The sequence below is a fragment of the Ictidomys tridecemlineatus genome, chromosome 8 (assembly GCF_052094955.1).
Source record: "Ictidomys tridecemlineatus isolate mIctTri1 chromosome 8, mIctTri1.hap1, whole genome shotgun sequence".
Classification (NCBI taxonomy): domain Eukaryota; kingdom Metazoa; phylum Chordata; class Mammalia; order Rodentia; family Sciuridae; genus Ictidomys; species Ictidomys tridecemlineatus.
The window spans coordinates 25,494,059-25,519,757 of NC_135484.1; the positions used below are offsets into that span (position 1 = coordinate 25,494,059).

General features: G+C 37.0%; 1 protein-coding gene across 2 annotated transcripts in view; it reads right to left on the minus strand.

The window, feature by feature from the left end:
* Positions 1 to 8,449: 8,449 nt before the first annotated feature.
* Positions 8,450 to 25,699, minus strand: part of Heca (hdc homolog, cell cycle regulator) — a 44,061-nt gene continuing 26,811 nt past the window's right edge. The window contains exons 2-4 of one of the 2 annotated variants that reach the window (XM_005329813.4): positions 21,530 to 22,570; positions 15,396 to 15,550; positions 8,450 to 11,936 (exon numbers count right to left, since the gene is read on the minus strand). In XM_005329813.4, coding sequence (XP_005329870.2) covers positions 11,772 to 11,936; positions 15,396 to 15,550; positions 21,530 to 22,570 — 1,361 coding nt within the window. In that variant the 3' untranslated portion in view covers positions 8,450 to 11,771. Of the gene's footprint in view, positions 11,937 to 15,395; positions 15,551 to 21,317; positions 21,415 to 21,529; positions 22,571 to 25,699 lie in introns of those variants that run through there. The other variant, XR_013424815.1, reaches the window with a different exon arrangement.

Below are 25,699 nucleotides of genomic sequence, written 5' to 3' on the forward strand. Positions count from 1 at the left end.
TTTCACAACCTTCTGGATCCCATTCTTATCTTAATCCCCCTAGGGAGGCTGGTTTTACCTCCCTCCACACACCATGGATTTGAGAGACCTTGAGTAAGGCTGCCCATGAAAGAAGCTCCTTCACAAGTTGCCAGCAGATCTGCAGCTCCTCCACCAGTACAGAATACTCTCAAGGTTTTCAGGAGCTCCTTGGCAGGACCCTGCCCCTGGGAAGCTGCCTCAGAGTTACCAACACCTTATAAGGGAAAGGCCTTTAACCTTATCCACCCAAGTGTAACATCAAGCCATCTCTAACATCCCTCATCTGTGTCAAGCCCTCTCCAAGGCCCTCCTGCCCTCATATTAATGTTTCCAGAAATAATGTGAATGACCATGACATAAACGATCATAGCATTTTTAGCACTTTTTACATGTCAGAGACTGCACAAATTACTTTAATTACATTATTTGATTTAATTCTCACTATTTACAGAAGAGGAAAATAAGGATCATAGAGCTTGAGCAGGAGAATTTCTTAACTGACCTTTACTTCACCAACTCAGCAAATTAACAGACTCTATTTTGAAAAACTACACTGTGATAAATGACCTCTACCCAGTTAAGGCTGGTGTAGTGGGCAATCTGTAAAGTTTTCCCTTCTGCAAAGATGTGCTTACCAAAAAGCTAGTCAAGTTTGTTCCCAAGCCTGTTTTTGCCAATTATAGTTGTTATTGCAGTGATGAAATTTAATAAAAATAATCTGCAAACCAATGGAATGCAATTATAAAAAGAAAAATTCTGTTTCAATGACTCGGTAGGATGCTTTGAATGATAAGGCAAATTACAAAAGCAATTAAATATGGGAGAGAAAACAAAAAGGTTTGGGACTGAAAATCCTAGAAATCTAGAGAGGTCCTATATTTAACTCCCATGTGTCTATAAGTTCTGATTTTTAAAGAGAACCAAAAAGTAAATATTCTTAAAGAAAGGGTCATAAATGGAGATTTTGCAAGAAAGGCAGTATGGTCCTACAACTGGATGCATCAAACACCTGCCAAATGTGCATTACTGATTTAAATAAAATGTTTACAGCATTCAAGTTGTCCCTTCTTGGAGGGAAGGGCATTTTTTTTTCTGTTGTATGGAGGAATAACTGCCATAGAATAAAGTATACAATTTCATGTTTCAACAGATGTTTGTATTTGTAAAACCATCACCAAAATCAAGAAATGGACACATCAAGCAACCACAAAGGCTTCCCCATTAAAATTTCCTCTGTATTCATTCTCTTTCCCCTCCCCATTAATATCCTTCTACCCTTCTCCAGGCAAGCACTCATCAGTCACTATACATTCACTCATATTTTCTAACTTTACATAAATGCAATCATATAATGTGTAATTTGTCCCTTTGACTCCTTTCACTCCAGTCTGAGATTCATCTATGTTGTGGCTGGCTATGTATCAAGCATTAGTTCCTTTTTATTGCTTAGTATTTTATCGGATGGATATTACACTATTTTTCACCCATTTTTCTGATGTTGGGCATTTGGGTCATGTCTATTTGGGGTTATTACAAATAAAGCTGCTATAAACATTCAAGAACAAGTCTTTATTTAGATGTTTTCTCTTCAGTAAATACTCATCAGTGGAATGGCTAAAATGTAGGATAGGAACACATTTAATATTTTAAGAAACTTAGTCCATTTTTTTGGTGTGTTTGTGTGTGCAGTGCTGGGGATTGAACCCAGGGACTTGTGTATGTGACTCAAGCACTCTACCAACTGAGCTATATTCCCAACCCCAACATTTTAGGAAACTAAAACTGTTTCCCACCAACATAAGAGTTCCGGTTACTTCATGTCATCATCAGTGCTTGGTATTCTGTCTTTTTAATTTTAATCATACTGAGGTGGTATCTCATTGTAGTTTTAATTTGTATTTCCCTGATGACTAGTTGAGAACCTTGTGTTTGTCATTTTTTTAACAAAGTATCTTTGAATATATTGCCTACCCACCCCCTTTTATGTGAGTCATTTTGTCTTATTACTAATACATTTTGGGAGTTCTTTTCATTTTCTGGACCGAGTTCTTTTCTCTAGTATGTGGCTTACTTTTTATTCTCTTAGCAATGTCTTTTGGACAAGACTTCTCTTTTGAGGAGAATTTATCTATTTTTAGATTGTACATTTATATCTATCGCCCATCTTGTTATTATAGTATGAGTATGGATGCAGATTTCATTGGTTTTTACATTTTTGCATATGAACATCTGCTTGTTCCAGATTAATTTGTTATATTATCCTTTATTCATGAAATTTGCTTTGTACTTTTATAAAAAATCAATTGATTATATACGTATGTGTGGCTCTATATCTGGACTCTATAGTCTTCCACTGATCAACTAGACTATCCTTTTATAAGTTGTAGGTTCTATTTTTTTAAAACTAATTTAAAAAATACTAGCTAACTCGCAGCTGGATTTGTCAGTGAACTTGTGTGTGCCATGATTAAGGAACATGCTGCAGCAGGGAAGGCAGGAGAAAGGACAAAGTGGGGAAGGGAGAGATGGTAGGCAGGGAAAAAATAAGGCAAAAGGCATCACAACAACAAAAAAGTAAACAGTCTAGAAAAAGTAGAGGATATATACTTTTAAATGGCATTTTCTCAATTCCACCATCACCAAAGACCACTCAATCTAATGTGACCACAAATTATTAGGTAATAAAATTGTGTTCTCATATCTATAAAAGGTGCACACACTGCCACTGTTTCTGAACATCTAAGACAACTAAGGTTGCTATAACTCTTGCCAAAAACATAGCCAGGCACACCTGTAATCCTAGTGGCAAAGGAGCCTGAGGCTCAGTGGTTAGGTGCTCCCTGGTTAAATCCTCAGTATCAAAAAAGAAAAAAAAGTGATATACTGTACAATCATGTGGTGAATAACTTTTGATCTCTACTAAGCTTTTCAAAACATTCATAATAGCCCCCAGGACGCTCATCATCCTACTCCCTGACCAAATTACTCTTTTTTAAACCATGGGATTCTGAAACCTCAGAGAGACACCAGTCCCTGGGCTTCACCTACCTTACTTTCCGCTTCAATCAATCACCTGTTGTGTCATTAAAGCATCAGAAAAATGTAATGAAAAGCAAAATTATCAATTGCCAAACCATGGATTTGCATAACTTGACTATCACTAATTAGGTAAAAGGATAGCCCCTACACTATGAAAAATTTTAATCTTCAAGACAAACATGTAATCAGCACATTTTCCCCTTAGGACTGTGTGGAATTAAAAAGGATCAAATACAGCAATCCCTGAAGTCTGGATACTCGTGTTTCAGACAAGATCATGAGAAACTGAAAATGGGATACACATAAAAAACTGTTTGAAAAATTTAAAACTCTGCCCAAACTGTATAGATCAATGCTATCAAATCTGACAGCTTGACATATTTGAATCCAAAAATATCTGAGTTAGAACCCAAAGTGAATAAAATAATGGAATTTTTTTTTTGTGTGTGAAGACTATTAAAATATTACCTTACACTCAGATAGTTCTCCTCAAGCAATACCCTAGCAATATCCTATCTTAACAAATGGGAATAGATGTCAACAAATTAATGCATGAAAATGAGGCAAAAGTCACAATTACTGATTCCAAATACTTTCTCCCCTTTAGAAAGTATTCATTTTTTTCTAAAAGTAGGGGATGTTTTCAAATATTATGCTATGACCTGAATGCATGTCCCCAAAGTCACATGTTGGAAACTTTATCCCCAGTATAAGAGTGTTGGGAAGTGGACCCTACTTGGAGGACCTAAAGGATTAAAAAAGGGCTTGCGAGAGTGAGTTCTTTCTCATAGTCTTTTGCCATGTGAGAATGCAGCACTAGAAGGCCCTCAACAGAGGTTAACACCTTCATCTTGGATTTCCCAGCCTCCAACACTGCAAGAAATTCCTCATGCCCACCATCACCTAATCTGTTATTTGGTTATATCAAAAAAAAAAAAAAAAAAAAAAAAAAAAAAGAACCAAGATACTGCTTGTTACTCCTAGCTAGGCCTCTTAGAATTTCACCAATTTTTATATTTAGCACATATTCTGCTAAAGAAAGGCTATTATACCTTTTAAATCTACTTCCTTGTCAAAACCCAAATTACCTCTAAACTGAAAATAAAATGCTCATCCACAGACACATATAAGAAATGTAATTACCAATATTAGTAGGTTCTGCCTTTAGTCCTGGCTACCCAGAAAGCTGAGGCAGTAAGATCACAAGTTCAAGGCCAGTCTTACCAACTCAGCAAGAATATCTCAAAACATAATAAACTGGGGCTAGGGATATAGTTTAGTGGCAAAGCACTTGTCCAGTGTTTGTGGGGCCCTGGGTTTGACCTCTAATATCACAAAAACAATAAAAAATAAATAAAGAAAACAACTCTCAAAATGGATCAATCATAACCTACATATAAAAGCTAAGAGCATAAAAATTCAAGAAGAAATCAGAGGATATGGATTTTGCAACATTGGATTAGGTTAGACATCAAATGCACAACACACAAAGGACAAATTGATGGGTTATCCCAGGTACAGCAATTATCCAGTATGCACAAGGCCCTGGGTTCTGTCCCTAGCCTAGGGTATGGGTATGGGGGTGGTAAATAAAAGTGGGCAAAAGATTTAAACAAAGACATGCAAATGGCAAACACATGGAAAGGTGCTTAGCTCCATTATCATTAGGAAAATATAAATTATAAACCCAATACTATACCACCACAGATTAAAAAACTGGTTAAAATGACTGGGCTGGTATTATGGCTCAGTGGTAGAGCACTCCCCTGGACCAGGTGAGGCACTGGGTTCAATCCCCAGCACCACATTAAAATAAATAAGTAAAAATAAAGGTATCGCACCTAAAACTAAAAAAAAATATTTTTAAAAAAATGACTGACCATGGCAAGTGTTGACAAATATGTAGAGAAGCCGAAACTCTCAGTTGTTAGGAATGTCCAATAGTGTGACCAGCATGGTGGTGCACGCCCATAATCTCAACTACTTGGGAGGCTTAGGCAGGAGAATCATGCCTAATGATGCAACCACTACATAAAACAGTTTGGCAGTTTATTAAAAATCTGCCACACCCCTACAAGGTTGTCTACCTATTGCACTCCTAGATTTTTACCCAGGAGAAAAGAAAATATATGTCCAAATGCTTGTGCACAATTTGCATAGCAACTTTATTCATAATAGCTCAAATTGCAAACAACCCAAATGTCCATTGGCAGGTAAACAAATAGGACCTATTCAAGCAACACAGCATAGATAAATCTAAACTATGCTGAGTTAAGGAAGTCAGACAAATAAGGATACATACTCATTATACGATTCTATGTACATAAACCTTGTAGAAGGCAAACTAATCTTGGGGGAGAGAAAGCAGTAGTTGCTTACAGATGGAAAAGCATGGAAGAAAGTGAGAGGGAGTGATAGGTATGTTTACTATTGTGACTGTGGGGGGCTATATATCTCCACCTATATCAATTGTATACTTTTAATATGTATGTTTTATTGTATAGCAATTGTTTCTCAATAAAGTTGTTTCTAAAAGTACACATGCACCCCCCATGCACATACACACAGATTCCATGCCCACGAGGCTCCCCTCAATTACTTCTAGGGACTCACCATTCCACAGAAGGTCCAGACACTTCTATATGTTTTTATATTAAGCCATAGTTAATATTAAATCCCTCAAGCCCATGTTTTATACAAGTTGAATAGATATCTTCCTATTTACATATCTGGTTAAGTGTATGTCCCTATAATTGACATTTCTTCCCTTTATAGCAAATATATCTGCCATTCATCTAGATTTCCCAGATGTGTTGTTCTTAGTACCAGAAAATGAAAAAGAAATCAGTAAACACAACCAAAAGCCAAACCAAAAACCAAAATTAATTTCACTATATAAAGTTGATGTTAAAAACAAAAACAGGTTCTCCAGTAATGAGGGAAGTTTAAAAAGCTTTTTCAGGTACCAAACATCTAAATCTAATAATTAACATGCTAAAAGTAGCCTATATGATAATAGTAATAGAAAAGAGAAAGCAAAACTGAAGAAAGTTCATGGACACTCTAGCTCTAAGCCATGGTGAGCTGAGAGAATCCAGATTTAATTTCTGGTTAGCCATTAACTACTTAACCTTATTTAGATTTAAGTTTTCTGGGCCTCAGTGAATCTCTAAAATGAGTACAAGAGGCAATGTAACTTAACAAACCCTTACTCTGTGACTACAATGAAAAGCATAGCCCTTACTCTAAATTCTATCACTGTTAGGTCTATGGCATTTCCACTTTCTAGAGTTACTGGGGTTTTTAGGAATGCAATTAGGTAGTCCTAAACTTATTTTAAGATACTACCAAAATTTTTAATCAAGTGTCTTAGACCACTTGACATGAAGACCATCACCAAGATACAGTGGCCAGTCCATTTGAACACTGAAATATGTAACCAGTATTGTTCTACTGGACTCCATGAGACAAAGTACTTTATCTTTCTGTCCCTGAAACTTAGCAATGCCAGATCAAGCTTACATAATTATCACAATGCTAAAGATTTCCACTAGGAAAAAAATTCTACTTTAAAAATAGCATTATTATTAGGGCTGGGGATATGATTTAGGGGTAGGATGTTTGCCTGGCATGTGTGGGGAGCTAGGTTCAATCACAAACACTGTAAAACAACAATAGCAACAAAACATTATTATTTCAAATATTATACCTGTACCGCATTTTACTATCTTCAAAGACATTCACATTTATTAGACCCCCAGTGTGGAAAGCCAAGAAAACAGGAAAAGAATGAAAGCTCAAGACAAGCTTTTTTTTCCATTCAAAATTTAACTCTTTACTAAATAGCCCACATAATTAGCAATATGCTGCTGAGTTTTTTCAAACTTTAGTTAAAATAATGCCAGCAAGATTTAAAGTGCAAACCATTAAGAACAAGTAAGAGTTTTCTTCCACTAAACTTAACTCTTAGCAATCACTGTATAACTTTGGTCTTCCCTTCCCCTCTGTAGTAAGAACTGTAGTTTCCTGAAAATGGCAATGAAACTTTGTTGACATGTTACATTAGTAAAAGTCACAAAATCTCAAGTCTACTTAAGCCTTTGAAAAAAATAAAATTTATGCTTCTGATGCCTATAATAAGAAGCAACACAGGCTTTGAATCCTGTTAGATTAGAGACTCTTTTCTCCTACACATCTAGTCCTATGTTCTAACATTTTTTTGGATTTTATCCACTGGCTGAGAACGATGATGAAATTAAGGGACCAGCAATCTAGAGAATAAATTATATTTGATAATACTACATAAAAAACACAAGTTTAACAATGACTCAGTTTTACTTTGCTTAGAATGAAGAAGCATACAATCTAGTCTTTTCATTATGAAAGTTTGTAAAGGCCTAGGAACCAAAGAAAATATTTGTAGAATAAGATCAACTACTATCAAAATTAAAATCAAATCAAATTTTTAAAATTAAGTTTATCCTGCATTCAAAAGAACAGTTGGTAAAGAAACCTTGAACAGAAAGTGGCAGGGAAAGTGGCTCACAACAATTACAGCATTTAAAAGAATTTTTTTTTGTAAATTGTAGATAGACGGCATGTCTTTATTTATTTATTTTTATGTGGTGCTGAGGATTGAACCCAGTGCCTCACACGTGCAAGGCAAGCACTCTGCCACTGAGCTACATCCCCAGCCCAGTTACAGAATTCTTTATAAAGCATAAGGAATGTTTTACCCTCTTTTGCTTTTGGCTGATATATATTAATATTCTTTTCAAGGCAGAGAAGTTTAAGCTTATCTAATATTCACAAGGACATAAAGCTTATATTTTGGTTAATTTATGATTATAGATCATATTGGGGGTAAATTAGGATGACCTAAGTTTTCAGAATGTGACTAACCATGGCTGGCCTTGGAGTTTATCAAAACTGTGGCCTTGGGGCTGGGACTGAGTGGTAGAGTACCTGCCCTGTAGGTGTGAGGCCCTGGGTTTGATCCTCAGCACCACATAAAAATAAAGATACTGTATCCATCTACAACTAAAAGAGTATTTTTTAAAAATGTAGCCTCCATTTTAAATCTCATTTGATACTCTCTATTCAAAAGAATCCTCTATAACAAGAACAATAATTTTGGACTAGTCACATGGCCAGGGGGAGGAGGGTTGCTATATAGAATGCTTACTTTGTTGAAAGTAAGTTTACGTGTGATACACAATTTGCAAACAGCACAGTCTATAATTTTGATTAGTTGTAATAGTGACACTAAAATGGTTTTCTGAAGTATTTAAAACCTCAGAATCTCTCTATTTATCTACTATCTTTTTTGATTAGATCATCTCATTTCTCAAAAATTCCAACAAAAAATACTGACACACTAAAGACAATGTTAGTTTCTGAAATTTTTATTTTAATACATACATTTCACAAACAGAAACCCTCTAACACCACACACAATTCCATAACCAAATGTTTCAATTTTATTAACATTCTTCAACTATTTACACTGTCTTCCCTCAACAAAAGTGCAATCCAAAATATCTTGACAAGAGATCTTTACCAACAATATGTTTTGAGCTGGTTTTGATGGTGCCCACCTGTTTTATTTTCTTCCAATTATCTGGAATAATAATAAAGTAAACAGGACATGGAGATGAAATGGCTTAGGCAGCATCTTATTGGAACCCAAACACTAAACAAGGGCACTTTCTCCTCATATCTATCCCCAACCTCCAATTAAAACTGCTCAACAGGTGTTACCATGAAACTAAATAGAAAAAGCAAACTGGGGTTACCAACCTGGGCTGGGCTTAGGACGACTGAACATTGGTCTTGCAGGACTAAATGAAAATTTTGAGCAAGTTAATTCTTGTAGTCTAATAAGCTATGCATGGATCTGTTAGTTTTAGTGTTTAAACACCTAACAATATTTTTTCTTGATGAATTAATTTTCCCCAGATAAAAAAATTCATTTTATTCAGAAAATTAACTTCTTTTACAAAAACCAGATATTAAAAGGTGCATGAGGATGTTCCTGTGTAATTAGAATGGGAAAACATACCCATATCTCAATTTCATAGCACAATGGTTATCTTTTATTAGGTAAAAGCCCAGTATAATTAACTGCTTCAGATGTAACCAGAAGAAAGTACAGAGCTAAGATGGTCTGAAGAGAAAATGATCAATGAGAAATTGTCTTCTCTCTAAACTAAAGCAGATAATTAGTTCAAGGTATGGAACTCTTAAAAATAAGTGACAAAAATGTCAGATAAAAGACCACTTTGAAATTATTAGTCATTCTTAAGACTCCTTTATGTTATTGAATACTGCTCATCAGAAAGACAGAAACTGGATCTCCTTGTGACTGATATCCTTTAATGTCCTACCTACAACAAAAATAATGTTTCTTGACATATCCCAATTGCCATCAAGGTACTCAGGAAAAGCTTGGAGAAAACATTAAGGTCAGCAGATCCCAAAATGATATTTATCATTATGGTGTTGCATACTCAACTATATTTTCTTCTCAAATTGGCCCAATTTTCCCTTTTAGACAAAAATGTAATGTTGAAAAGGCAAAAGATATTCAGTTTCTCTTTGTATATGACTGAATACATCCACAGAATCCTGACTTAACCACCAAAATAACATCCAAAAATTTTTTTTACTTAATTATAGTGAAACCTCATCATACTTACTTTTCAGAGTATAGAAAACAATCTAAGGAGAAAACAGTGAATGTAGCATTCACTACACCCACAATGGTTTGAAACTGAAGAGTTTGCTGATGCAGTATATAGATCAACTTTTACAATAACAATAAACAGGTTTCACTAGAAAAATGTAGGTGAGTTAAAGAATTGCATTACAAATATTTTAACGTTTATTCTAAATTCAGATATCAAATCCAAATGGTTCTCTGAAGACAAGAGAAACTTATACTTGGTGCATAAGAGAACCAATAGGGAAATAGTTAATTCACAATTACAGCTTTGTGTATCAAACAGAAACTTTCAAGGCTATGTCCTATAGACCTCTTGAAGCTGCATCAAACACCGTCTGACCAATATTGATTTTCTGCTTCTCGTAAGCATTTTGAGCATTTCCTTCCACTGTGAAAGAGTTTTCAGATCATCAGACACCAAATCAGAAGCGGAAAACCAAATAACAATCATCACAATTGAAAGTTGAAGAATATTAAGTGAATGCATTGGTTCTTCAATGCTGTATTGAATCAAACAAAACATCAAATGCTTCATGTAGTAGAACTGAAATTCACTTGCAATGCCTAAATACTTCTAAAAAGAAAAAACACACTGAGAAAAAAAATGGTATCAACCAAATGAGTAATATATTCACACCAACCCCAAATGTGGCTATTCATAAGATTATTATTTTTAGTATTCTTTTAGCATATGTATGTATATACATACACATATATATATAACTTAATTTTATCAAATTCACTTATGAGAAATAATTTTTCAATTCCAGTTCTACCAGGGCATGGCATATCAGTGTATTAAATCACCAAGATATAATGAACAAAAAGTTGTATTTTGGAATGCCCAAAATTCTGTATGTGATTTTTTTGGGGGGGGGGCAGAAATAAAGTATCCTAGAGATCTTGAGATATATCATTATGTACTATAGTGATTCTCCAAAATGAAACCCACCTTAACAAGAAGTATCAAAATTATTATCTTCATCATTCTCTCAATTTTTTTCTTTCCCTCCTTAGATCAACTATTCAATTTTGGAAACTCAGTTTTAAATGTGCTAAGTGTGGCTATGAGGTATTATGAGGAAGTAAGTTTGTCATAACTGGTTCTGAAGCTTACCCATTAGGTTCTGTGACTGAGAGATTTCCTGCAAAAAGGATGTACCAAACAACATTTTCAACAGTGCAACCTATATAAACTATTACTTTCCAAGTCACGTTATGTAAGGATTATCCTTAAGAGCTAGTTTGTCATTTGAATCTTGACTTAGAAGTTGATCAAAGTTTTGCCTTTCTGCCCTCTTGATTCAGTGTACATCATTTCCAAATTCATTTCACAAGTCTCTGTTACAGGTCAGCTTACCTAAAAATATTTGCAACACCAACAACTGTGATATCTTATAATTTGGGTATTATTTTCAGTAAGAAAATTGACTGTTAAATTACAACAGTGAAAGAAACAGCACTCATGTCCACTTTCAAATCATCTGTCAGAGTAAATTGCATGTCAATATGTGCTGCAGAATACTAAGCTGCAAAAGCCTAATACACTATTTTGCTCTCCAGGCTCAGACTTACATTCACTTGTCATATGTTTCCCCAAGGTCCACTGAGGATCTAAAAGCGGGTCTTTATAGTTAACATTTTAGTAAGAGCTCCCTCCAAACTCCTATCAGGCTTTTAGTTTATAGCCACATAATCCCCTTCCTAAATCCATGCCATCCTCCCCACAACCTTAAAGCTGCATCAGACTCTTGGTGAGAGTAAACCCCTACCCAAACTCACTCGATCATCTATCTGGTCCTGACCAAAGACTAACATTTGGGAATCAAGACAGGGAAAAGGGCAGTCCCCATTTTAGTGGCACACATACAAAGTAACTCTGCTTTAAATTAGAAAAGAAATTAATGTCACAGAATGTTTCCCTATAAAAGATATGTAATAAAGTAATAATATCAATAAAATAGCTATTACTAAAGCAAAGCTTTCATCAATAAGCTTCGAGAACTTTGAAGGAGGAGAATGGCTTCACGAAATGGTAGTCCAGGTTCCCACAGTGTGGACACTGCTGGACATTGCTGTACTCAGAGAAGTACTGCATGCCAATCCGCACGTCGATCACTGGCTTCCCACAGTGCTTGCAGTTCAGGCGGGCCTGGGAGAAATAAATACTGTAAGCCACAACTTCTTCAGTTTTGCAACTCTTGTCAAAGTCATCTAAACCAACATACTGGGAAACAGATCAAGAGTTCAGTAAAGCATCTCCTCTATTAGCAAAACCAGGGTATATGAAGCCTAAGATATGTATTCAAATATACATCATCAATCTGAAAGATTTATAACTCACAATCTCTCTCTAGATGAGGCATTGCTAGTCCTTTCAAAAATTCTAAACTAGTACTGCCTAAACCACTTGATTAAAGTTTCCTTGACAATTGGGGCCACCTGTACCCTGAATTTTAAGAGAGGAGCTGCTGGGTGGTAAAGTGCTTGCCTTGCATGTGTGATTACCTGGGTTTGATTCCCCAGCACCACAAATACAAACAAAAACAAAAGAAGAATGGCTAAAGTGAACTTCCTCATTCAAACCTGAATAAAATTTCTTTGAAGATTCTGGGTTTATTTCAAAAATTCATAAACATTTTTCATTCTACTCCATAATACATTGTGTTTTCTTTGAAGGAAAAAAAATCCCCAAAATATTTAAGCAAAATTGGCAATACAGGCAGAGAGTGTTTATCCTAAGGCTTCAGGAATCCACCAGCACAGTTCATGCCTAGGCCTAGCTTTCAGCAATAGATCCAGGACTGAAGGAATTAAACAGAAATTATAAATAAACAGACCTAACTTCAGCTTCCTCCTAAAAATGTACTAACAATCTCAATTTGTCCTTAAAATACTACTGTGAGATAGGTATTATTATCTGAATTTAAGCTCATAAAACTGGGGCATTCAGTGATAAAGTATCATGCTCAAGACCACATAGTTAGAAAGCAGAAAAGCAACAATATTGACAAGTGTAGCTTGCCCCAGAGCCCACACTCTTTGCCAGTACATGAACTCCCTTTCTGCAACCTGAGATAATCTACCTTTTAAATATTTCTTCCTTCCCAACAACATTAAAAGTGAGATTCTGAGCAAACCTCTCTCCTTAACCTTGATTATCCTTTCTGATAAGCAACAGTTGCTTATTTTTGGATCCGATGTATTGGAAAACTCCTGTGGATTCCTTAATAGTGTCTAGCACCTTTATCTTCACAGTGAAAATTTTAATTGATTAAAAATAATAAAAACAGCAAACATGGTGTTATGGTTTGGATGCGAGGTGTTCCCCAAAAGCTCAAATGTGAGACAATGCAAGAAGATTCAGAGGAGAAATTATTGGATTGTAAAAGTCTTAACCCAATGAGTGATTTAATCCCTGATAGGGATTAACTGAGTGGTAAATGTAGTGTTAGGGTGTGGCTGGAGGAGGTGGGAATTGACGGTAGTTTGAGGTATATATATATTTTTTTATCTAGCGAGTAGAGTCTCTCTCTGCCTCCAGATCACCATGTGAGTTGCTTCCATCTGCCACAATCTTCCGCCATGATGTTCTGTCTCACCTCAAGCCCAGAGGAATGGAGCCTTCTATGGACTAAGACCACGGAAATCATAAGCACTCAAATAAACTTTTCCTCCATTTAATATTATTATGGTCAGATCTTTAGTCACAGCAGTGAAATGACTGACTAAAACATATGTTTCCATTTCAATAGAAGGCCAGAAAACATAGGTCTGGGTTTAAATATTTTTGTGGGGACTGAACCCAGGAGTGTTTTACCACTAAAATACATTATAGCCTTTTTTATTTTGAGACACAGTCTGGCTCAATTGCCCAGCTGGCCTCAAACTTACAACCCCCGCCTCAGCCTCCAGAGTCAATGGGACTACAAGTGCATGCTACAACACCTGACTGCACTTAAATCATTTTAAAGAAGAAATACATAGTGTGTGTGTGGCAGAAATATATATAGTGTGTGGAATGATGCCACTTTGTTTTTTTTTCCTCCTCAATAAAGATACAGTAATAATCCCATAGTCCTTCAATGCTGTAATAGAAAGAACACCAGAATGGGAATTACAGGTTTTAGTCATTGCTGTGACAAAATTTATGTTAACCTGGGTAAAACATTTAAATTTCTGAGGCATCCATTACAAGTGGAAAATCAGGAGGCTGGACAAGCTCTCCCAAGTCCCTTCCAATGCCAATATTCCATGAGTTAACAGTCCCAAACATTCTTTTACTTCCTCATTTTATTTAATGTAAAAGATAACCCTTGTGGTAGGTATGCAGAGAAAGAAGCTACTTCCTTTGGTTTCTTTGATCTCAAGAACTGACATTTAGACTCAACAACAATCACAAAATGCTACAGTGAATAACTAAAAAATTTTGACAACTCATTTCCAAGGCTAAGTTTTAAAATGGAAATATGGTCAATGTATTAGAATGGCATAGAATTAGTCAATCCTATTTGGAACTACAAGACCAGCTATAGATTTTAGGACTCTCATAAGCATATTTCTCCTCTGACAAATACTAAAATACAAAGTAGATCTGAAATACCACCTCTGTCAACTTTTCAATTCAATAGACAAAGGTTATTTTCTGAGAAAACAAATAATAGTAAGGACATTCTCTTTATAAAAATCAAACTACAACACTAATAATAAAAACCCCTATAGTAACTAAGTATGTGTGTTATCATTTATTTCTATTAAAAGCCAGGCCTGCAGACTGAAAAATAAAGAAAACTTTCTCCTCTACCCATAAATAGCAGGGAATTATATAATAAGTTCTTTAATCCCCAAGTGCTTGGAAATACACCAAGCTATTTCCAAAGATTTTTACCTCCTGTGTTTCTATCTTTTTTAGTAATATGTTTGCATGTTAATACTACTCTCTTTTCCTTATGACAGTTAAATTTCAGATGCTACTTTAGCCTCAAAAAGCACCTCTTCCTACCAGTGATTTAAGGATTGCAAATCTTTCATGTCACACTCATACACCTTATGAGGTAGGCAATTCCTAAATAACTAGAGCTAAGTCACAGAAAGGAAACAACAAAATTCTGTGAAAGACAGTGAAACTTTCATCTTCCTTTCAAATCACAACCTATTATTGTAAATTCAGTGTAAGCTAATTATAAAAAATAAGAGAAAACATAAGCATGCAAAAAGAAAACCACTACCCAGCTCATCTGAATCAACTAGCAGATCCTTTTTCCTGTTCATTCACAAAATGGAAGCACAGTATAGTGCCATTTTGTTACCTGTTGTTTTTTTTTTTTTCCTTTAACAGATGGGAAATACTCTACATATTAAAAATATAGCTATTCTACAATGTATCTTTTAATGACTTTGTAATATTCTATCACAATGTAATGTCTAAATTATCCATGCCGGACTCTGGGGGAGTTTCTGAATTTCTTCTTTATTTGCAGGAGCATCTTTTCCAAGGCCTACCACCTCCCTCAAAGTAACCAAAATGCAGGCAGCCTCTAACTCTGTTATATTCACTGATGGACAGAAGCTGAGCATCACCTATTACTCCCTGGGTGGAGTCCATACCAACCTGACAGCAGGGAGAAGCAGCCAGGATGTCGTAGGTGTACATGGTGCCCAGCTGGTGCCAGCTGCCATCCCACCGTGACTTACACTTGATGCAGATGATCTTGTGAACCCCTTCCAGGCAGTCCACACATACTGCGTACAGATGCATGAGTCTCCCTGTGCAGAAAAGACACAAAGCTGAGAGTGGCCATCCTGAAATCACATCTTATCGCCAAAGGGGATTTTAAAAAAATGCTTTATCTACCAATTCCAAGTAAACATTTTATCATATGCATAAATATAAAAAGCACAAAAGATATTTATCACACATCCCCAAGCTGCCCTTTAAAATTAATGATGAATTACTATTATCAATAGGACAGCTACTTTAAACTGAAGCTTATTAAAAATAAATACTTGCTTCAAATTACTTTTCCAAAAAGTTCTGCCAGGTTACATAATTAATCTTCCCAAATTCATAAAAGCAAAGCCACATATGCTCCAAACCAGCCTGTATTCACAGAACTCTGCTCAGAATCTTACGTGTGGCACATGGAGAATGAACCAACTCTGGTCTTGTAACGAGCTCTCGCCACTATGAATCTCGCCATAAAAAAAGTCAAGTCTGTCTTGGTACTGACAGCCCAGGATTATGCCACAGTCTACATTACTATGTTAATTATCCTTCTCTCCAAATTGCTCAGCCATCATCACATCTAATTTAGGAATCAGAATTATATCTTACTTATAAGTAGTTTGTTAAAAGTTCAACATCTTATTATTTACTGGGCTCTTAAAAAAATCACAATCTCATTCCTTTATTACTTATCAACATCTTAATGTTTATAAAGAAACAATGTCATCCTAATTTATATGAAAGGGTTAGGATTCAAACAAGTGAGGAAGATTCAGAATGTCTAAAGATCTGCCTAGACAATATGTATCAGTAGCACTGCTATCTATTTAGGAACACGAAGCTTCACTGTGCCCAAAACCCCTTCACCAGAACACATACCCAAAGTGGTCTCTTATTCAGAATGTGATCACTGCCCCATGTTAGACTACAGGTTTTCACCATTGGTAGGGACCAAGCCACTTCTCATCCAATGGAAAGGTATGTAATGAACAGTCAGTCCTTAGAGGGAACCCTTTTGTTATAGTTGCTTACATGACTCTCTATTCTTGAGGGCAGGAACTGGGTCTTATTCATTCACATAGACTTGGTGTCCAGCACAATGGACATGGAAAACACTCCTCAAGTGTGGGGGTATATAGATGGGCATGCTATAATAGCCAAAGACATTATAACCTTGGGGCCCTCTGTGCCAAAAACAGGAAGGAGACCAAGAACTGCTTGCAATACAGCCCATCTCTGCTCTGGTACACTGAAATTAAGGTGGTCTCATCTGCCATGGCAACTCTGAGTGCCTGAAGACAATGTTAAGGAGTCAGTTCTAGTATCCAGAGACCACTAGAAACACCTCATTTCCAGTCTCCCTCCCAGACCTACTCACTGCAATTCTCAAATATCCAATCCTACATGGGCCGTTGCTAGGGAAGGTGGGAGGAGAGGGGCACAGAAGTCAGGTGTTGATCAATAGCCATGACGATAAAGACAAATACTGTGAGCTCTACATGAATCATTTCATTGAACACTTATAGCAACACTATCAAGTAGGTCCAACTGTTACTCCCACTTCAGACAGGAGGAACTGAAGCTTAGGGACCCTGAGCAGCTTGTTCAGGTTCACAAAGAAAATAAGTGGCAATATCTAGACTCAAATTCATGTCTGTCTCTTAACCTATAGGCAAACTCTTGGGAAAGCCTGGCCCAGACCGAGTTTCTGGATTTGATTTTAGTTTTATTACACACTGTCTAAAGTACAGAGAATTCTATGTTTCTAAGGATGAGATTGTTTGTGAGTTCAAGTAAAAAGCAGATTCAAAAATGACATGTGGTGCAAAGTGGTAAAGAAGGTCAATAAGACCTTCCTAATTAGACCCATGTTAATAAATTATTAAAACCAAACAAAACATTTTCTCAGAGGAAGAATCAGAATGAGGGCACAGGTGGAGGTAGCAGTGGAGGAAGATCAGGGGTAGGGCAAGGGAATAACAATCTACAGGGTCCACCACTGAAAACAGCAAATTTTTCAGCAGCACATAATCAACTGTATACTGTGGAATCCCATAGCCTGGAATGTTGACTTCTTATTGCCGTTGAAAATACTTTAAGGAATATATGGTTGGGAACCCTGGTGGAAAAAATGAACTACACAAACCTGTTATAAGTAAGATCACCCATACATCTCTGAGATATACCACAAAAACACTGACACATGTCCAAAGTCTCATTTGTGACTTCTCTGGTAATGATTAGACACTCTGACCTTCAGATTATAAAATTAACAGTGAATTCTCAATACTTTTATAGTATATATCTAAAACATTCATTATCTATTCGTATGATTACATATTTATGGGAATACAAATGACAGGGGCCTATCTAATTTTCACCTCTTTCTCGAACCACTCCCTAATACTTAATCTCAAGACTTGGTCTTGGGCTCTCTCATATCCTCTTTCTTTTCTTTCTCTTTTCTCCTTGTACTCAAGATTTAACCACCACTGTTATAAAATAAGCTCCTGGTGTTAATCCCAATGCTAATGTATTTTGAACAGTGCTTGCTAGATATCTCCATGCAAAAGTCCCAACATACATTCAAATACAAATGCTTTCATCTTCTTTGCCTCCCAAATCAGGTCCTATTCCCAACTTCCTCTGCTCCTGTCTGGGTCAGCACCACTTATCTGATCTAGAACCAAAGTGGCCAACAAAAACTCTTCATCCTCTATAGTCAAGGAGTCCCAAAATTCGCCATTTTCCTTTAAAATAATCTCTTGAAGATATTCCCTCCTTTTGATTCCCACTGTCACCATGCAGTAGGCTTTCATCATTGTGCATTTAGGCTACAAAAATAAAGTTAAAACTTTAAATTAAAATTTAAGTCTCTAGGGCCCAACCCTTTCAAATAACTTTGGGGGCATGTAATTGTGCTTTTTAAAAATTGTTCAAAATCGGGGCTAGAGTTGTGGCTCAGTGGTACAGTGCTTGCCTAGCACGTGTGAAGCACTGGGTTTGATCTTCAGCACCACATAAAAATAAATAAAATAAAGATATTTCAAAAAATTGTTCAAAATCTTTCAATTCATAAGAAACGTGGCCTTCTATCTATGCACTCTCATTCATCTTCATAAAGAATGGTTCAAATATATATGTATTTAGATGGACACAATAGCTTTATTTTGTTTATTTAGTTTATTTATGTTGTACTGGGGATCAAACCCAGTGCTTCACGTGTACTAGGCAAGTGCTCTCACTGAGCCACAACCCCAGCCCAAGAATGGTTCAAATTTTAAAATGGAGAAACAAATGTGTTTCTACAACACTTCCTTCTAAAATTCCAGCAAACAGGATTTTAAAAAAGGAATAAAACACAAACTCCATCTTCCATGAAACAATGAAGTACCTACAATCTTAAACCAAAATATATGAGACTGCAAAGTAGATAAAGGAATAGGAAATAATTTAGCTCTGATACTGGAAAATAAACACTGAGAACAGGGGATAAGCTGCTGAAATGGGAAATGGCAAGGTGGGGAGTGCTGCAAATTACAAGCAACCAGAAAATTGTCTCTTTCCTCAAGAAGCAGAATATTCTAATATCCTCAGAACCTGGGCTGGACTCAGGACTTAGGCTGATGAACAGCATATGGGAGGAGTTTTGGAACTCAGCCTTAAGTATGGTGTTATTATGTGTCAACTAAAAACAAAATAAAACTAGCCTAAGGGAAGATGAAGACTACATAGATCCTAAATGAGCCCTCCTGAAGCATCTAGTCTGACAGCTGCTAGATGTGTATGAAAGATTGTTCCAACCAACCCACCCATAGAATTGGGAAAAGTTCTTAAATCATAACTGCTTTTAAGCCATGAAGTTTTGGAGTATTCTGCTTTAAAACAAAGGCTAAAAAAGAATTAAGTAAAATTCTCAAAATGAATGAGACTACTCCTTTTGAATTCAGCTCCCTTTTCTTGCTCAGAAATATAACATAAGAAATCGTTAAGAAAAAGAAATTGTATTCATGAATTAAGAACAGAAAGCTATTAAAAAGAGCTCTTAGGAATTAAAAGTATGAGAACAGAAAGTCAAGGAAATCTCCTAGAAAAAAGAATAAAGAGATAAATAAAAGGGCCATGAAGAATTCTCGCTCAACCAAAAAGTAGGATGAATATAAGAGATCCAACATCTAATTAACAGGAGTTCTATAGTAGTTTTTTTTTTTAAGTGAAAATGAGGAGAAAATTTATCAAAGAAATAATACAAAATAAAATCCTTCCAAACTGAAGGTTTTGAATCAATAGCCCAAGAGAGTACACAGCATAATGAATGGAGTAGGTAGGGGAAGAGCAGATATCATGGTGAAATTAGAACACCAGGAATATAAGAAACCTGCAGGATGGGGTGAAGATAGAAGAAGAGACAAGAAAAAGAAATCAGACTTCCAAACACCAACACTGTAATACAGAAATACCTTTAAGAAGAAAATAAAAGAAATACTTTCAAAACTCTCAGGGGAAAATATTTTATAATTTAGATGACTATACCCGGTTAAATAGTAGTCAAGTGTGAAAACAGAATTGAAACAGACTTTTAAAGTCTCAAATCACGTATTCCCATGCTCTCTTACTTCAGAAACTTAGTCCTAATGATGTCTCCTAACAAACTGAAGGAATAACCCAAGAAAAAAGAAGATATGGGATCTAGGAAGCAAAATTTACACAGGAAAAGAAATGAAGGCTTTCCAAGGATAGCTGAAGTACAGCAGGTCCTAAGGGTACCAGGATAAATAGGAACAGGGGGATAAAAGGCTCTGTGAGGAACATTTTCTGAAGAAAAAAAAACCACAAAAATGTCTGTCAGGTATGTGGAAATGCTTTTGAAAGGTTTGTAAAGCTGCTGGAGAGAGAGAGCAACTAGCCAACATTAAATTAAAAAAAAAAACCTAAGCAAATAAAAATATGAATTAACTCTAATGAAAACAAAAGGTATCTCTATAATAGGAAATATAGCCATATGCTTTGACTCAACACTAAATATTTACAACTCACAGCAGCAAAAACATTAAGGATTTAACCAAGAATTGTGATATTTTCTCCTAAAAAGGGGGGATGTATACTCATCCACCATAAAAACTAACAGATAATATCTAAAACTGGAGAATAAAGATAACAGTATTTAAATTATGATGTTAAAAGCTTTTCAAAATCAGTTAAGATTTGAAATGCTTGTCTCTGGGGACTGAGACAGCAGGAGCTGGTGGGAAAAAGGCAGAGATAAATTATTTTCACTACAGGCTTTTTAGCACACTTTTAAAGGTATGAACATGGTATATGTCATACATCTCATCTTTATGGAGATACAATCATTTTATTAAAATTAAAGAGATTTCACACTTGTACTATCCAACCCCATGTCATTCAATTTATGCTTCAAATTTGCCCAAGTTCTTGAATATCATCCACATAAACTTTCCCACTGTTCCCACCATCACCAAAATAATGTCTGAGGTTTCTGCACTTTCCTTTTGATGCTAATAAGACAGTCTCATCTTTCACAATTTCAAAATTAATTCAACTAGTCTGAAAACATTTTGGCCCATCCTGTTCCTTATTCCACGTCCGCCTCCCCCCTGCCCCCCCTTATGATCAAAGAAAATGTACAGCTTTCTGGACACATTGACACAGGATTCAAAAGAAACTATTTCATAGCCAGTGAAAATTATACAATTCCTTTCCTAAATTCCCTCCCAATTATGAAAAACTATACACCAGTAATCCTCTCTTCAAATTAAAGCAGAAAAAGAACATAAAATTACCCACCAGGCCAACTATACTTGGTACAGTGACATCAGAGTACAAAAATCACCATCACCTCACTGGGCGAAGCTGAAACATTCACATGTTACCTAGCACCTGACTAGAACAAAAATACAACATCAATTAAAATTAAGTCAAAACAGAGCAATTCCACCTTGTTAGCTTTTTTGAGTTTTAACAAACAGTAATCAGGCAAGGTGAATCAACACCTATACCTTGAAGGTGGCAAGGAACATCATATTCGATCTCATCATGTCTTGAGGGGCTTAAGAACAGAGTTCCATCCACCAGAGGGAACTGTTCGAAGACAGGGAGTGCCCGGTGGCACAGAGCACAGTTTACAACATTTCTGTGGCTGGCACTGAGGGCTGCAAGAATGAACTTCCGTAGATCCTCGCCCTGGCCCACTTGAGCATCATCTTCCATCCTTACATGAAAAGTGTTCAGCTTATGCCTGGGGATGTGAGTGAGGAGCTCAGAGAGATCCAGCCGCCGCAGGAACTGTACAGGGGTATCAAAGTGTCCCCCCCTGTGAACAGATAACCCAGTTGGAGCATAATCGAAGTGGGCATTTCTGAACACGTGGCCCCCAGCCATGGCCTTTTTGTGAGGCTCAAGATGGATGGCATTCTTTAAGAATTCCCCAAGGTATCTGGAGGAGCGGGGACCACTGAAGTGGGCAGGGGAAAGGATAGAGTAGCCAGTAGGTGGGGACTGGCCAGGGGAGCCACAAGGGGAACGGGCACCATAGGCTGTGGCACTGACGACCTTTTCCTGGGAGTTCTGCCGGTCCATGGAATGTCGTCGGGGGAGATCATGGTTCAGGCCTTTCTGAGACTTGTTTGGGGGCCTGCATTTTTTTGCCTCCTCCCCAGCCTCCCCTGGGGGCCTCCCTGTGTTCTTCTCTGACCCAGACTTCTTCTTTTTCTCGTCCTGCATCCGCTTCACCTGGTACCAGTCTGTGTCCTTCTTTAAGTGGCCCTGACCACAGCGACAGGAGCAGAATCGGAAGGCCAGGTCATAGCCCTTCTTGGTCCACATGTTCTGACGGCACTGCTTCTCATTCCAGCTGCGAGCCCGGCCAATGCAGTTGAATTGTGCCAGGATGCTGCTCTCCCACTCATAGAAGCACTGCAGGTGCATCCAGGTGCTATAAGGGCAGTGCTCATTGTTGCAAACCACCTTCTGATAGTCATCCTTCTCCAGGTCCACTGGTCTCCCGAAGCTGCAGAGCAAGGGCGTGGCACATGGGGCTTCTGGAAGAGGAACCAAAAGAGAGACTCAGTGCACAGGACACCAGCAGACACCAATCCAGACAGCAAACCTATCATCCACTTTAGCCCATTTATGCAAGAGATATGCCACTACTGGAATAACTACTAGACAAAATTAAAAAACATTTACCATTTTCTTCTGGTATGAAGTTGTACCAAGGAAATTTATTTTCTGATATTTGTTATCTGTTAAAAAATAAACCAGTGAGCTTCAAAAAGTCTGAATTCTTCAAGTGCAATTTTGTGTCAGTACTTGCAACAGTACAGTATGAGGTTTTCCTAAGATGTGGGTTGGGTATAAAGACAGGCAGTTACAAGGTTCCTTTAAAAATGAATAATCACTCCAGAGAACTAAGAAATAATATGAAGCAGTTCTGTTGGCACTTTCAAAGCCCTTTATCATGGGCTTTAAGTTGTCCTGAATATCAGAAGAGAGAAAACAGACAAGCCTCAGCTCTAATTCTAGAGTGAGCTGACCTAATGACAGTTATGTGTGGTCAAACTAACTTACTGGTCTACAAAGAATTCCACTGCCAGGCTATAAAGGGAAAAAAATCAGAGTTCTCCCAGTTCTTTCACAAAAACAATGAGATGTCTCTACCTGGTCTTAAGCAAAGGTCTCACACACGTTACAAACAGCCCAACAAGTTCCCAGAAGGAAAAGATGATGGCACAAAGCAGAACTCATTTCACCTCCAGGGCTGGGGTTAAAACCCAGGACCTCACACATAGGCTAGGCAAGCACTATACCACCAAGCTATATCCCCAGCTCCCAGAACCTATTTCTTTTTTTTTTATGGACCTTTTAACATATTTTTATGGACCTTTTAATATATTTTTTTAATTTTCTATGAACCTTTATTTATTTTTTACTTATATACAGTGCTGAAAATCGAATCCAGTGCCTCACACATGTGAGGCAAGCACTCTGTCACTGAGCCACAACCCCAGGCCAGAACCTACTTCTTAAATAGCCAAGTGTGGTGTAGAGATTAGAATTCCACTGGATTCCTGTAACTTCTCAATGATAACTCAATGAACTTAGAACTCATTTTTTTATTTGTTCTTTTTAGTTATATATGACAGCGGAATGTGTTTTGATGTATAAAACATATAGAATTTTTTTTAAATGTCAAAAAATTTGATAGAAACACTAAAAAATCAATAGTTTCCAGAAAGAGGGATGGATGAACAGAGCACAGATGATTTTTATGACAGTGAAACTATTCCATGACACTATAATGGTGGATACATTTGTCAAAATTCACAGAGTATGCAACATCAACAATTAACCCTAAGGTAAACTATGAAATTGAGTGATAATGATGTCAGTGTGGGTTAATCCACTGTAACAAATGTACCGCTCCGTGGAGAATGTTGATAGTGGGATGTTATGCATGTGTGGGGGTAGGGAGTGTGCAGGAACTCTCTGAACTCACAATTTGCTGTGAACTTAAAAAACTGTTCTAAAAAATGAAATATACTTTTTAAATGAAAGGAAAAAGAACTAGAAGCCCAGTTCCATGGAATACTAGCTTATAAAAGTGGACTGGTTACTTCACCTATTTAATTCTCAACTTCCTCAACTATAAATGGGCATAATTAGTTACTTCCTTATAGAGATTTTAGTGAGGATTAAGTAGAAAATGCTTAGAGCTTTTAGCATAGTACTTTGCATATAAGATTTACTAATGTTATTGTCACTCTTGTTCTTATCATTAGCTGAATCTTTATGATACAACTAGGACATTTTAATTTGTGAAATAAGCTCTGTAATGAGGTGGTGGAGACGCTAAACTAGATATGGCAAAATTGGTCAAAAGTAGGGCCAAACTTGGAGACTGAGAGCCTGGTGGTGTAGCAACAGAAAGGATTCCAGGCATGCCAAGGAAAGAGGCCAGAAGCCACAGGCCCAAAGTAGGAGCTGCCAGTTATATGGAGCAGGGGCTGAGTTTAATTACAAGCCCAGAGATGAGAAAAGCACCATGCAGAGCAACATGACCAGTAGGCTTTCCCACCTGGTCTCTGCATTTCTACAATGTTCAATACAATTCATCACTCTTCTCCGCATTTATGTGCTATTTTATTACCATCTAGTTCCTCCTTTGCCTCCCATTCCTCAAAAGAAGTACTTCCCAGGCCTAGTGCTCAGCACTTCTCTCTCCACTATTTTAGAAAGAAGCTAAAAATTAAATTTGTCTTTTCTCAGTGAGGGCTCTACTGGTGCCTGAACAATTCTTTATGGAATAGGGCTGTCCAGTACATTATAAGAACACTTAATATCTGTAGCTTCCACCCACCTTACCTTCCCATAACTCTGATGCCCATAACATTTCAAAGGCCCCTTTGGAGGGCAGTATTAATCCCAAATGGAAACTCCTGGACTTGATTGCAAAGTTTCCATGTACTATGTGCAGGAATTTAGACAAATCTCCTGTACGTGAGACACTAAAGGACGACTCTCAGCCTCATGATTCTGTTTTAGAATGTGCTCCTTAGTGGCAGTGTGGGGCATGGGACTAAAAGCAGGTAGTCCAAAGACAAGAGCTCTAGTTATCTGGTGGAATTGTGAGTTCCTGATCTCCTGTAGCAGTGTCAGATGACAGCACATGAGAACTCACAAGATGCTGAACAGGGATAGGTATGGACAGAAGACTTTGGGCTCCCCTAATTTGAACCTGCTGAGTTAGCTGCAAGTACCCATGCAATACAATATCAAGTTAGAAAATGACATGAATGTAATTAGAACTTAAAAGAGTCTGAGCTGAGAGTACAGATGTGGAATGAGTTACCCAGAGATAGAGGTCCTGAGACCCATGGGATGCTCAAGAGGAATTGGAGGAATGGGCATAAACAAGAAACTGATGAAAGAATCCTGGGAAATAAGGGTTAGTACCAAGACTAGAGAAGAAAAGTCCTCAACAGAGATTGGTTAAAAAAAAAGAAGGAGAATCACTGGAAGACAAGTCAGAAATTCCATCAAATCAGTTAGGGAAAAGTATTACGAATAGAGGACTGTGCAATGTCCCAGAGTACCTGGTAAGATTAGTTTCTCAGCCTTTGCATTACTGACACTTTGGGCTGGGTAATTCCTTATGTGGAAGCCATCCT